The 15,328-nt window shown below is 37.7% G+C and overlaps 1 protein-coding gene across 6 annotated transcripts; it reads right to left on the bottom strand.

The window, feature by feature from the left end:
* Positions 1-6,479: 6,479 nt before the first annotated feature.
* On the bottom strand, positions 6,480-15,009 carry LOC123746210 (small integral membrane protein 8). Of its 6 annotated transcripts, XM_069321706.1 has the most exons (4): positions 14,879-15,009; positions 12,043-12,192; positions 8,994-9,159; positions 6,480-7,283 (listed from the first exon to the last, which is right to left on the bottom strand). In XM_069321706.1, the coding sequence occupies exons 2-3, from the start codon at positions 12,181-12,183 to the stop codon at positions 9,004-9,006; spliced, it is 297 nt and encodes a 98-aa protein (XP_069177807.1). In that variant the 5' UTR covers positions 12,184-12,192; positions 14,879-15,009; the 3' UTR covers positions 6,480-7,283; positions 8,994-9,003. The 6 variants fall into 6 exon arrangements, with proteins under 6 accessions (XP_069177807.1, XP_045583503.1, XP_045583511.1 ...); XM_045727547.2 differs by lacking the exon at positions 6,480-7,283 and having other exon boundaries at positions 8,903-9,159; XM_045727555.2 differs by lacking the exon at positions 6,480-7,283 and having other exon boundaries at positions 8,903-9,159; positions 14,875-14,897.
* Between the last annotated feature and the right edge of the window lie 319 nt (positions 15,010-15,328).

Genomic DNA, 15,328 nt, shown 5'->3' with positions numbered 1-15,328 from the left:
TCAATGTTGATTCAACACTGAATTAATGTTACTCTTGGATATTGTACCCACTGAGGAGTAACTACTGTATAATTAGATTGTAATTCTGATGTATTTGGACCATTTAAGCTAAGTTTTGTTTGAGTAAGACACTACTGATGACAGTGGATTCTTGCCTGAAGAACACGACTCGTTCCAAATCCTTCCAGTGCATATCATATTCTCTATTTTCACTCAATTTTATAATTATATTTTTAGTAGTAGCAACAATAGAAATGCACCTGTGCACATTTTGATAAAACAAAGCCTATTTGATATAAATGTATTTTGAGGAGGGTATCTTCAGTAGTAACTTCTCGACCTAAGCGTTATTCTAGTTAAACCTTGGAGAGATGCCCCAAGCCTCCAGGGGCCACCCTTTTCTACTGGAACCCAGGACCAGAATCTGGCTCTCATAAAGGTAAGGGTAAAATTGTTTACTAAAGATCAATCCAAAACAAACAATAATAAAGCATAAATGCAAATAAATGAGCAACCCCCATCCATGTTGCGCCTGACCCACACAATGCTGGTGCCCACGTCACCTGGGGTTCCCAACATCTCTTGTTATGTCCCAATTATAGCTGAATGAAGCAGTGCCTCTGACAGGCCCCAGCCTTGTCTCCACGTTTGCTATTCCTGGAATGTTAGTACAACCAGTTGTTTTCAATGACCTCTTTATGAAGTTCTTGTTTTAGTAGTTTTATCACCTACTTTGTGCATGCCCTAGCTTAGCATTTCACTCGCTGTGAGGTAAGGTGGTCTTGGAAGTTGGCTAGTGTTTCTACTCTATAAAGTTGGTTTTGAGAGATTTTCTGCTCTCCAAGCTTGTCATACTTAGAGCATTGGTATATTTCTCAATTAGGGTGTCGCTTTCAACAGCACACACATCCAGAATCCTGCATTTCCAGTAGTTCCTGCAGAAATTTGTCCAGATGCAGCCAGAGATATCAGCTCTGAGGAGCCTAGGTTCTTCCTCTGCTAGCTGAATTATAATGAGTCATCTTGTTTACAGATAGTGCATTGGATTAAAAAGCCTGTTGATGAGTGTAGTACAGTACTCAGCTGTGTTGTCTCGCATGCGCCAACTGATTGTGCCTAAGCCAGTTCCTTATGCATATTGAAACTAATAAGGGTGCACTTGGGTTGCATAAGCAGTTTTCTTGCCTGGGGACTGCCTTCCTCGTGAGGTATTTATGGGTGGGTGTTTGTTCAGCTAAGACATTTTCCTTGAGCCTTGTATGTTGGTCTGGGTAGCTGCTTGGTGGAGGTTGTGTTCTTGCGCAGTGCACACGCTCTTCTCTGAATAAGTACGGGTTGATCTTGGGGCCTTGTCTGCTGATACAGTTCATGCTGCTTCTACAAAACAGTGACAGACTTCTATGCAGCTCACTGTACCTGCTGCCTTACTATGTTGGATTCTTTTCAAGAGTTCACTTGGCCTGTCTCCCTTCTATTTTGTACCCTGTTCTCTTTTTCTCTTTAAAATGGGGAGTTTTAGTAGCAGCAGATGCTTCCTTTCAGCTGCCTAACCAGAAGTTTCAACTGCACTCTGGCTTTTGGCCATTTTGGTGCCCATGTTTCTTGAGACATGGCATAAGGCATCCCAAGAGGTCTGGTAGGAGTTTTGGTGTGCCAGTTTCATGGGTTCCTGTATTCCTAGTACAGTGTGGGCACTCAGGTCTAGCTGTCAGTCAGATTCATCCTACTAGCCTCTTTGTGATACAACCTAGTGTGTCACGAAAAGTGTATCATGCTGTCACGATTCATAAAAGCACGGTAGGGGCTTTCTGATAAATTTGGTACCAGAATTCCTAGTCATGTTGAGTGGTGTGCGTGCCCTGGGGGTCTTTATTTCAGACTTCGGGGCTGGTGAGGAGCCTGAGGTGGGTCACTGGGTGCCCTTTATCCTTTCCTTGTCTCTGTTTCCTACCGAGGGGTTTTTCAGGTTAGGTGGGAGATTGTACTGCCTATCCTCTCAACATTTGAATTTAATTTTTTGGCTGCTGCTCCCAGGGTTTGCTTACATATACCATTAGTGTCCTTGGATGTATCGGGAGGATTCCATCTTTCTGCCTTCCCCCCCCCCCCTTTTTTTTTTTATCTCCTAGTTTCTTTTGCAGGTACAGTACTGTATTTCACTTCCTTCATAGACCCAGCCTATTTTTAGGTTTGAACTGGATTCAGCTTTGTGGGTTGCATTGCAAGGTTCCTGTTTTTTCCTGGTTTGCAGACAGCCCTCTGTTTTCTTCGGGGGTTTAACGTGGCTTTTGCTATACAAGGGTGCTTGCTGAGCAAGTGGTGGGCTCCATTCCACAGGCAGCTGACTTGGATTTCTGTAACCTAGCCCAAAGAAATTCAAGGGATCTGTGCTAACTTAGTAACCATTTTGCTCTGTGGCCTGGATGTTTTGGCTTCAGTTCTGGGTGTTGCTTCCCTGTTATGAGCTTCTGGCATTCAGCAGCTTTGCCCAGGTTGCTCACTCCACTTCTTCAGAAGGTAGTAGCAGACTCTCCTTTCCTGTCTCACATTTCAGCATGCAGTGCTTGCCCAGGCTATTGATTCAGCTTGGTCTGTACCTTTGTGTCCATCTTCCCCATTTTACCTGTTGAGGCTATGTGTCTAGTGCTTTTGGCAACAGCTGCTACCTTCCTGCCACTTGGTCAGGTTCTGACAGAGGGGTTCGTTGGGATAGGCCTCTAGTGGAACCTGTTTCTCTGGTCCTGGCCTCTTTTTTTAGTTGGCATCATTCATGGATGGGTGCTTTATCTAGGGGGGGGGGGGGGGAGCAGAAGGGGTTGCACTACCCCTTTTGCAATTTACCTTATTTTTCCAGTTCCTGGTCCTATGATTTGTGGGCTCTAGGTGGTTTCCTAGGGGGCTTTGTTGGAGTTAGTCCACTCTTTCCCCCTCCCAAGCTTTAGGGGTCTTAGTCAGGAGTCCTCCCCTTAGCTCTATGTGGTCCTTGCATCTTGGTTGGGGCATGGCATGGTAAAGTTCACAAACACTCTTAGGTGGATGTCTATTTGTTCCCTATTTTCAAGTGGAACAGTACATTGTCAAACCACTCGGGGTCTGAACAGCATTTTCTGTCCAACATTTTGCATGACCACATTTGCTTTGGGTTACCTATCAATGACTATGGGGGAGTGAGCTCTTGTTTTCATGACCCCACCTTCTAGCCATTTATATCTAACATGGTAATTACCTCTATTGACATAAACCTTTTCATCACATTGTTTCTTAAAGTTGTGGATGGAGTTAGCATCAACAACCTTTTCCTCCAGTGCATTCCAATTGCTAACCACCAATACAGGGAATAAGAACTTCATTATAGTTCTTTGACTACTGTGTGCCCAGCTTCCACTAGTGTTCTCTTGTCATACCTCTTTTTAATTTGTTTTCATTGTCAACTTTCTCTATTCCCATCAGGATCTTGCATACAGTTATCATATGCCCTATGTTCCTTCTCTCCTCTATGGGTATGAGGGCAACTTCTCTCAACCTGTCATACCTGCAACCTATCCTCGGGCAACGCTTGTTAAGGCGGCAGCCATCCCGCCAGACGCATGAATAAATTTTTATGTATTGTGCATTAAAAATCAGTTTCTCGTATAAATTAATAATAAAATACATTCTATGTACTGTATCATTAGGTTAGATATTGAGGTTCTGTTGGCAATTACTTATATCTATAGTACATGGCTGAAGCATTTATATACAATAGTTACAAGTCAGAGGTCATCAAAGAAGCACTGTCCGAGAAATATTCAAATGTCATCAGTTGAGAGCTGTGTGCAAGTCATTTTTCGTTCTTAAAAAGGGTTTGGCAGCTGGATTAACAAGCATTTGGCCTGTGTTGATGAGAACAGGCTATATAGTCGAGGCATGGCATACATAGTTGATTTTGATACTAACCTAGTTGCAATCCTCTGAATTTTCTCAAGTTTGTTTATACTTCACAGGGTGTGGAGTCGGTGTTGATGTATATGTATATATAATAGTTCATTGTGTTGGGGAACAGGAAGTCAGGATGCAACCTCTCAAGAAGCCGATTTAACTCTTGAGTACCTACTCACTGCTAGGTGAAAGGAAATGTGCCCAACCATTTCTGTCCCAGCCGGAATTCTTGATTGTGCGGCGAGAATGAACCCAAGTGAACTATCGGACACAAAAATAAATAAATAAAATAAATTATATATATATATATATAATATATAATGTATAATATAATATATATATATATATATATATATATATATATATATATATATATATATATATATATATATATATATATATATATATATATATAATAATATTGTGTGTGTAAATCACGAAAATTAACACATGATAAAAAATGTGACTGTCAGACCAGAAGAAGAATTGAAACAGGAATTTAATTAAGTACTTTCGTATTTAATAATACATCTTCAGAGGATGAATTATATATATAATGTATATATTAGTACCTAGTAGCCAGATTGCACTTCTTGGCCTACTATGCAAGGCCCAATTTGCCTAATAGGCTGAGTGATTTTCTTTATTTTCAATAAATTGTTTCCCATTGATTTATTTTAAATATTATTATTATATTAGGAACATAAATTATTGATTTAGTTATGTTAGTTTAGGTTAGGTTAGGGTTGGTTAGTTTCAGCTATATATCTACATTAGTTTTAACTCAAATTTTAAAAAATTAGCTCATACGTAATGATATGAATAGCTTTATCATTTCATAAAAAAAATTGGTAATGAAATTCAGGAAAACTTGGCTTATTAGGCAAATCGGGCCTTGCATAGTAGGCCAAGAACTACGTTCTGGCTATTAGGTACAACATACATATAATAATATATATTTATATATATATATATATATATAATATAAATATTTTAATTCTGAATTATATACTTTCAGATTGTGTGAAGCATATCATGGTAATGAAAATTTTTCTTATTTCTATACTGACTTAGGAATTATTATTTTTTCTTTTAAAAAAATACGGTATCCAGATTTCATTTTGCATTCAAGAGTCGGCTGTTTCACTACCTGTACAGTATAAGTATTCACAGTAGTGAGGTAATGATGATATCAAATCTTTGATATATGATTGATATTGGCATGTTCATTTAATGTAGAAGATTTAGAATCATTGTGATTTGTTGGTGCCATTACAGTATGTCATTATACTCCTTCATTTATGTGTTTAATGTGTTTTGTGTGGGTAATAAGTTCCACATGTTAACATCTCTTTTTAAACCTTCAGTGTTTCATGGAAACTTTACGTAGTGATATCAGCCATTTCTGTACTGAATGCTGTTTTCTTCTCCATCATTTAAGTAAGAATTTGTGTGGATACACAAGGTGATCTCATATACTTAATATGTGAGTACTTGTATTTTATATTAGGAAAGCTCTGCTAATTATTATATAATGCAACAGATATTTGCAAATCCAGGATTTACGTACTAGTGTCCCAGGCAGTGATGCACAAATCATGACTTTTGTTGCTTCTACTGCTGTGATTTTTAGCTGAAGAAATTAGCATTATATTAGCTGAAGTATTAGCACAAAGAAATGAACCACACTTTGTTGGAACACTTGGTTTTCTGTTGAGTTTTGGAGGTTCCAAAAACAAATCAAATGTTGCAGTTCAAATGAAGCTAGAGCATTATTGTTTATCATTAAGGAATATTATATCGTAGTGGGGGAAATGTAGGAACAGTGCTACTTGTACTGTAGTATACTGTGATGGGGAAAACAAACATATGGATATACATATACTGTATATATTGTCACCACTTGAAGTCATAATTAATCAGGGAGACGAGATTTTGCCGTGTTTAATCACATTTGTGATGTAGATCAGATAGCAGGAGGAATGTGTATCTGCGGCTTCACAATGCTCAATTCTTATATTTTTTCAATCTAATTTTCCTTGTTCTTTCACATCTCACAATGTATGCATCACATTAAAAGTTACTTTACTCATTCTCACCTTAGAGAGTAAGGCCATTTTGTTCACATGTGCAGGTGAGAAGATCCTTCCTTAGGCTGAGAAGGTGCTCTTGAGAATAATTTAAATACAATGCTTATGGGTCTTTATCTTCCCTTTTTATCTGCGGGTTGAATTTTAAACCAAAGATTCCTGCCTAAAGTACATGTGCAGTCAACCCAAAATATCAGGAACATTCTATCTGCAATTTGCCTTTATACAGACCACTTTATTAAAAGGTTGAGGTTTGCTAACAGCGTTGGTTACGCCATTATTTTTTCCTGATCAAATTTTTGTGCCTCCCATTCCCCTCTGTCTTTACAGTAGAGCTTAATGTAATTTGATGTTCTCTAATGCTTATTTATCATGCTCACATTTTCTTGTGTTATTGTAGTCAACTCGCACTACTCTCATGGCTCTGGAATCGTATAATGTTTAATATCCTATGGTGATTGAAATTCACAATTGGTTATTCTTAATATTTAATAGATGTGAGATAATAAATATTACTGGATTTCTAAGATATGCCTCGAATGACCTTGTGGATGCCATTGCTAAAGAAACCATTCATACTTGTCCCATTTCCCAGAAAAGGTCTGTGACGTGATAAGGTACTGCAGCCGTATCGGGCTGATGGTATATCTCATGTTCATTAACAACAACAAAAAGTTTATATATGATTGATACTAGCCTTTGGCAGTGTGAAAAGTGTGCAAGCATTAAAATAAATTCAGACAAAAATAACAAATTTACTTTTTTAAATTTTTAAAAAGAAAGAAATAACTGAATTGCAACAACACTTATCTGAAACCTCTTTGCTATTATGTACACAATAGGAAAATACACATGAAAGTTACGTTTATCAATTTATACAATGAGAGCAAATAAAGGCCTTGGGAAATTATGTACACTTGAAACACCACAACCTGGGAAAGCAGGAATTGTGGCGGCTTGTAATGTTGACACTGTGGAGAGCACCAGAAAGAGACTGAATTGTCAGTGTGGGACATCACATCCTTTGTCACTGTCAACTGGAACTAGTCACCGGCAGCATAATGAGTACACCTGCAATGGGCTGACCGTGGTGAGTGTGTTTCCTTGGGGGAGGGGAGGAGGTGTTGTCTAAGACAGGCATCTGGACCTGGCTTGATCTCTAGAACATACTTTTTATGACGATTGTAGTTCGTGTTGATGTGAAGTAGGCTGTCAACGACGGAGTGTGAAGACACAGGAGATTTGTGTGCCAGGTTCTTAACTGAAATTTCTACCCTGTAATTCATAATACCATATAAAGGCATTGCAAAGATAGACGGTTAGCTATAAATAGGAGAATTAATGATATTTTGGTTAATCCTGGACTGTTATCAAGTTGTGTAATAACTTGATAATGGTTCATGGTCCAGGATACGTTATAGAACTAGAGCAGCATGTGTAGTGTCCCTGCATACCCATGATCAAAGTGTTCAGATTATATAGTTAGAGGATGTTCTTTATAAATGGTTTGCACAGCATATATATGACGATCCTTATGGAATGTAATACCTGAATACTGTACAGAGTATATATTGTACAGTATACTGTATAATATTTATTTACATTATACAGTATTTATACCTGTAACACTGTCCAAAGTTGGAGGACATATGCTTGGGTCTAGGTTCACTCAAACTCAGAGATAATGGGGTCCGGGATGAACATAAACTAGTCATGGTTGCCAGAATTCAAAAGGCAACAGCGTGCCAGTCCCATTCAATCCCAAAGATAATTTTTAGAACTGCTTAGCACTATGAAAATATTTTGAAAAATTTAATTTCTTAGAGACATACATAATTATTTTGGTGTGTATTTACAGGGAACTATTATATTCTGTGAATGTCATTTACTTTAATAATATTAAATGAAATAGTGACACTTGCTCTTATTATGCTATTGGTAATACTGTATTGTAGGAAAGAGATGGGAGGAGGATGATGGTGTGTGAACGGAAAAGGGAATGAAGGAGTTGGGGGGACAACCCATACATTATATGAAATGGGAAGAAAGAGAGGACCTGGGGGATTGAGGGGGGAGAAGATGGAAAGATGTATGGATGGATGGATAGATCTGCATATGTTTGCAGTGATATTACCCATGAGCATTACATCTTCATACAGTACCTTATTTTTCCTTTTTCTCTGACACTATTCCTAAAACAACATTCAATCACTGCACAGGCAATTCATGATTTCACATGCCTTCAAAAATGCCATTTATGGTGGACGACAAAGAAGCAAAATGTGTGAGAATTTTGAGTCATTAGAGAAGTGGTAGATTATTTTGATTACTGTACACAAATGTTCAAGTGTGAACATTTAAGTGAAATGACCAGAAGGAATGTGGGGTGGAGTGTGTAACACTGGAGTTAAAAACCAAGAATGGTTGAAGACATAAACAATCTGAGAAGCAGCTGTGGTGTTAGAATAAATTGGTTATGAACAAACAGATAATACTGATAGAATATGTGTTTTTAATAAATTTGAGAAGCTAAGAAAATAGGCAGACATAGTGAGGGTGTGAGCAGAAGCAGGGACTGACTGTAAACACCATACGAGAAGTGGGAACAAGGTTAGGTGGCAGCCATTCACAAGTGTGAACGGATGCAACAACTTGTAGAAACACTACACGCCTAGTCTTGGTCATCTGTAGTGGGACCCCCCACTGCTTCATGTCTGAAGTACAGTGTAGAGGTGTAGGATGTTTGTGAGGTTTAATGCAAGCTATGATAAATTGATAGGTGTAATTGGTTTTCTTCTCCACTTATACTGCTCACCTGTTTACTGTATCCTGGCTGATGCTTTCACACCTCACAACAATAAGAAACGGGATACAACAATGATATAAATTCTAAATATAAAATATATATATATTTTTGTTGACAATTTATGATCATTACATAATAAAAGATTTGATAATTATGATATAAATATGACTACACTTTACATTTTAAGATTTACTCCCATCTAGATTTTTTGTGGAAAACATGTTTTGTACCATCCTCTGCTACTGCAATGTATGTCTTGGACTCGTGTTGTTGAGACTTCATATATGCTAAATATGCAGTGCTGCATAGAATTGCTACCACACCAAAGGTCATTACTGCCAAGTTCTGAAACATTAATTTAAATTTAGTTTGCAAGTTTCCTCCCAACAGAGATTAAATAAAAGATATAAATATTTCTGTCCAATAGAACATAAGGCAAGAAATTGGTGGATTATGCTATTCTGCATTGGTCATCTCCATATTCTTTATTAATTCACATCACACTTTTGTCTGCTGCATAACTTCTGATGATAAATTTAATTAACTTATTTTATTTGTATATTGTCACTAAATGATGCAGCACAAAAATTATGTATTAAGTACTTAAATGAGAGCTTTGAAACTGACGTTTTTGCTATACACTACCACTTTGTCTGCATAAGAGAACTTTCTAATATTTTCTAGGCATCTTTTGTTCCTTAGCTTGAATCTATGACCTCTTCTTTAAGTTGCTGGTTTCAAAAAGTCCATTTTGTTGATTCCTGCTACTATTTTTTTTTTTTTACAGTATTCATATCGCCTCTTAAAACTAGAAATCTTTTGATCATAGCTGATCAAAGGGAGGTATCTCACAATCTGTCAAGCATATCCTAAAAGAGGAAAACTGATCCCAAACCCCAGAAAGGATACAGGGACCCAAAGACCAAAACAAGTACCAATGTCCAACAGCCAGAAAGACACTCATCAAAGGCAGACACTTTTGTGTCTGCCTTCGACTAGCAGTGCTGTGAACCAGGGAAGTGAAGGAAGAGCACTCCCTGGCCAGTATGACAGCTCTGGCAAATTCTAGAAGAAAAAGACAGAAAACTACTGGAAACCACAGGTACAAAAGGGTTAACACAACAAGGAATAACAAAGGACAAGGCTAAAAAAAATACTTATATGTACTGTACTTGCTTGAACAATATGCAGAAAAAAAATGTTTAAGATACGTGCCAGGTTAAATACAGTACTGTTCACTATATATTATAAAATTTCATGTCAAAGTGATGACATTCTCAAAACAATGTATTGAACTGAAACCTAATGTAGGCTGAAAAATAAAGGAAAAAAAATATACATACAGTATGTGAGTAAACTATAAGATATTACTGCCAGGGAGTACCTGATTATTTCAATACATGTACCTCCTTTTCCCTTGGCACAATAATGTAATGGTGATGAAATAAAGGTTCTTCTTATTTCATTCAGAGGATTCATAACTTAGACGGTGGAAGTTTAAAAATTGCGCTTCTAAGATTATTTATAACATTTCACTGTATAAGTGATTATCCAATTAATTACTTCATTTTTTTGCAAAATACTTACACTTTATATTACAGTACCCACAAACATTTTCCTGGCAATATCTTCTGTAATATCCTTTTAAAGTTTTACCAACATTGGCATGGTCACATACTTCATACTGCACCTTCATCTATGATACTGTCTTAAAACATCTTTCACTGTCTTTCCTTTAATTTTCCTTAAACTGCATTTCTTTGCACATCGCTAAGACTTAAAACAGCCATACATATGAAGGGGGGGGGGTCTTCAGGTAACCTCTGTAATTAACCATGGATTTCTTGAAGTCATATCGAGGTCCAAATGTACTTTCTTAAAAGTATTGCATTCTATATGTAGTAACACAAAACTTTTAACATGCTAAGACTTGGTTCACACCTAATAAGTATTGGTACACAAGAGATATTGTATGAGAAGCTGTAAATGATTATAAAAAAAATACATGTCTTTCATATAGTACAAATCAGATACAGTGGCACCTCAACATACGATTGCCCCTACTTACGATAATTTCGAGTTACGATGTAAATTTCACAGAAAAATGCGACTCGACATCCGATGGTGTCGTCGACTTCCGATATTTGTTGGTACACGTTCGGGTCGACCGAGCGCATGGTTCCCGGTCACGCGGCCGACCTGCCTCAGTTTACTACAGCTGCCCGCTTAGTGACGATCGCGCCTATAAGAAATTCCGCTTTTGTGGTGATTTTTTGCATTTTGAACATTAAAGTAATTATTATATATCACGCCATGAGTCCCAGGAAAGTCCGTGGTAAGGCTCAACATATGAAAACCCATGTAAGGATGACCATAGAGCAGAAACAAGAGTACAGAATGTCTCTTCCTCAACAATTAAGAAAATGTGTCCAGCATGGGAAGAATTGTAAATCTTTGCTGAAACGACTCGCCCAAATCAAGCTGCAGTAGGTCGTTGCCTTAACCTATTCAATGACACTGTGATGCATCATTACAGACAAATGTTAAAACGAAGGGAAAAATAAATGTCTCTTGACAAATTTGTAGTGAGACAAACAAGCACTGAACCACAACCAGGTCCTAGTGGTATTCAGGCAAAATGTAGGAGAGAGAGTACCCTAGAGATAACATCACTGCCTGATGTGATAATGGAAGGGGACTCCCCTTCCAAACAGGAACAACTCTCCTCCCCCCCCCCTCATCACCATCTTCCATACGCCATCAAGAGCCCTCCATAAAGGTAAGAGAAACTTTGGTACTGTATTGTAGCTAGAAAAAAAAATTGTATTCAGTATAAAATGTATCTATGTTATTATTTTGGAGGCTGGGAAACAGATTAATTCAATTCCCTTTATTTCTTATGGGAAAAATCGCTTCGACTTACGATATTTCGACTTACTCTCCGGGAATGGATTAGCATCGTAAGTCGAGGCCCCATTGTACTTGATTTTGCCAAATATTAGTAAAACAAACTGTAAATGCTGAATAACATGCATGTAATTAAGAAAAGAATATTAAATCTTTATGTGAAAAAGTAAACTCCACTTTAAAATTTAAAAAACAATTGATAAAACTCACAAGAGGTAAAACACATTCAAGAAACTTGAATTCTGGCATCTATAGTGAACTAAAATACAGCTTTTGTGGAAGTCTCACAAAATACAGACTTTCTCACAAAATAAAACTTACAGGTTTAACATACAGCTCAAAGTTAACAGCTTTGAAAACACCTGTTGTAGGAATAGACTTGATGCCATCTCCACTTGCAGGGCTAGATGAACTTGTTGGTGTCGAGTTTAAACCCTTCTGCATACTAGTGGTGTTCCCCATTTCTTATATCTGGGGGAGATGGATATATAGGAACTGTACTGCACTGATTATACATATTTTAAACGAATATGAAAAATATATGGAAATAAGTATGGTATATTAAAAAAAACAAAAGATTGCAAGAGTTTATGGTTCATTTTTTGGCCTGCCAGAGTTGAGGACAGGACCTGTTAGGTTTATCAAGGTCCCCCTGGGGCCAACTACTGATGACCTTCCCCAGCTGCCTAAGTCCCAGGTACCAATTTACTGCTAGGAGAAAGGAAACATTGCCCAAATGCTTCTATCCTTCCACGAGTGCTGAACCCAGGACCCTTTCACCTGTGAACCGAATGCACAGATCACTGCATTACTGAGCCCCATCAGAAGGATGCCTAGCTACTTTAACAAATTAATCTGTGGCTGCATTCCTTGCATGCCAAATACTATCACTTGCATTCCATTAGCAATGGAATATAGCTTTAAATGCCTATCATCTTAAGTCAAATAACATTTTTCTTGTAGCTACAGTACTGTATTAACTTTAAATTTCAGAATAATCTATTGAACAGTTTTATGATTACCTCATCTCTGTACAAATTGTGACTGATCAATTAGGCTGTTGGTGCCCATATGAGACAAAGATGAGAAAGCAATAACGTAGTGGGAACCAGGTTATTGGGGGTGGCAATCCACAGGCCTATTGCAAGGTGCAGTACATAGGTTAAGACTAATGAGAAATACAGTACAGTATTGACAAAGACTTTTGTCCCTGTATCACTTCTGTGATTTAATTTCAAGAGGGTAAATACGTCAATAAATAAAAAAAATTGTGCCAATAAAGTGGTATCCCAATTATCAAGATTAATTTATTCTGGATCCTTATGGTGAAATTGGGCTTCATTTTTATATGGATATTTTTAACTACAGTATTTACTATTTTGGTGCCAAATTTTCTTTTTTTTATTATTGCATATAACAAACACATTCACACCAACATGTGGAGTGAATATTTTAAGAATCTAATGGTTGCAAACTGAAGAAAAGAACAAGTTTTGTGATGAGCATAGGGCATGAAAAAAAACCAGTGGAGCAGAGGAGGAAATTAGAGAAGCAGTGAATAGATTAATGAAGCAAATGGCTCCTAGTATAGATGGATTAACTATGGTTATGCTGAAGTACAGGAGCGAAACATATTACTGGCACCCAGTCAATCTTCCCCAGCCAGGATACGAACCCAGGCCAAAGCGCTCACGAAGCGCCGAGCGAGTGTCGTACCACTGTGCCACGGGGACTGCATTATTATTACAATACTGTATTACTACAAGGAGATTTCTTTCCTAATTATCACAGGATAATTAGGAAAGGAAGAGGAATAGGTTGAGGTTATCAAGGAGTTGGGCTGTTCAGATCAGATTTTTTGTGTGAGAGATTAAGAAAGAATTGATCAAAAGGACACTTAACAAAATTTTGTGGGAGAATGAATGATGAAAAATGTTTAGCAGAGGTAAGAAACTCATATGCAGCTTTTGTGAATTTAGAAAAAGCACACAAGTGTCACACCCTGTGGCAAGTTTGAAAGGTACTGTATATGGGAAGGTAGAAGGCTTATCAGCACCAGTAAAAATCCTTTTATATGAAAAGCAAAACATGAGTTGGGTAAATAGGAGTTTATTATTATGGATGGTATAAGACAGGGATGTGTAATGTGTGTGGACAGTTTTCTGAAAGAAGCGCCGAACCAAGAGGGCTGTAGTTGATATGTAGGCCTGCGGCCTGCTCCAAGCAACAGCCTGTTGGTCCACCTGTCACAGGGCATGTGTGGCCACGTCTGTGGTAGAAAATAATAATAAAAAAAAACAAGTCAAGCCTGGCTTAGGGAGTAGAGCAAAATTACCAGATCAGTTAGCAAAATCACCAGATCAATGGGTGATAAGGATAAATTCTTCATATTGACATGTTTGTAAGCAGAGGATGCAGTGCTCTCTGCAGATGTATTTGGCCGCAGAGGGCGAGTTTATTTGGCAGTCAATCATCCTGTGATTGAACATACCGCCAGAGCAGCATGTGCAACACACAACTCAAGTAGGAAGAAAACCTGGTGGGTTATACCCGGGACCAAAGACATCCCAGTGAAAAGAAAAACCTGATAACCCACTACTGTAGCTGATCCACTACCAAATTCACTTGCGACTGTCCTTTCACATTCACTCCAACCATCTACCACCACCGGGCTACTCATGCCCGTAGCCACCTATTGTGGGGTTTAATCTTTAGTAATCAATCACATGGTGTCACTTGTATCCTGACGCAGCTACGACTTATGTCAGCCTAGAATTGTTAACGTGGATAAGTTAGAAGAAACCTAAGGTTCAAGTTGCAATTTTAACTGTAGACTATAATGGATGAAAACATAGAGGAAGAGAACAGTTGGCCATGGCAGTCCGCGTGGCGCAGTGGTAAAGCGCTCGCCCGGGTTCGTATCCTGGCTGGGGAGGATTGACTGGGCGCCAATCCTTAACTATAGCCTCTGTTCACCCAGCACTGAATGGGTACCTGGTTGTTAAACGATTTGGCGGGTTGTATTCCAGGGAATATTAGGATTAAGGACCTGCCCGAAACGCTATGCGTGCTAGGGGCTTTACAAGACTGTAAGAACTCTTGTATATATATAAATAAGTAAAAAAATACAAAATAAGTAGCCAAGAGACTGACCAACCTGTATGTTACTGTTGTTGTTTTAGTGTCTGTATCCCTCTGTTGCCAAATATTGGTTAATAAGGACCATCGGAATATTAGTTTCTGGGGTGTAAATATATTTAAATATTGTATATTCATAACAAAATATTTAATTAATAAGTGCAGGACTATCCAATAATGGTAGTCCTACACTTATTCATTTTCTCGTGTATTTCTGCAATAAATACCGATTGTACACACTTGCGTTGTTTGCCTGAAACAAACTTAATTACATTATATCAAGAGGGGTTTTAGTGTATATAATAAAAAGCTTTATGGACTGTAAGTTTCCCATAAAAAAATATATTATAGGCTTGTATATCACCTGTAATCCTTTTATACAGGAAAATAAAATCTGGATTTTTTTTAATACGGGAAAATAAAAGTAAATATTGCTAAATTTAATCTCTATAGAATTCTTGTGTAGAGG

The sequence above is a fragment of the Procambarus clarkii genome, chromosome 10, assembly GCF_040958095.1.
Source record: "Procambarus clarkii isolate CNS0578487 chromosome 10, FALCON_Pclarkii_2.0, whole genome shotgun sequence".
Taxonomy (NCBI): domain Eukaryota; kingdom Metazoa; phylum Arthropoda; class Malacostraca; order Decapoda; family Cambaridae; genus Procambarus; species Procambarus clarkii.
The sequence above is the reverse complement of the archived record's forward strand: the minus strand, read 5'-3'. Positions and strand labels throughout refer to the sequence as shown.

Excerpts from the sequence above, each read along its gene's own strand:
- LOC123746210 (XM_069321706.1), bottom strand. The coding sequence starts at position 12,183 with ATGGGGAACACCACTAGTATGCAGAAGGGTTTAAACTCGACACCAACA. Across the intron at positions 9,160-12,042 it reads TTGAGCTGTATGTTAAACCT|AACTTGGCAGTAATGACCTT; the intron begins GTAAGTTTTATT and ends TTAATGTTTCAG.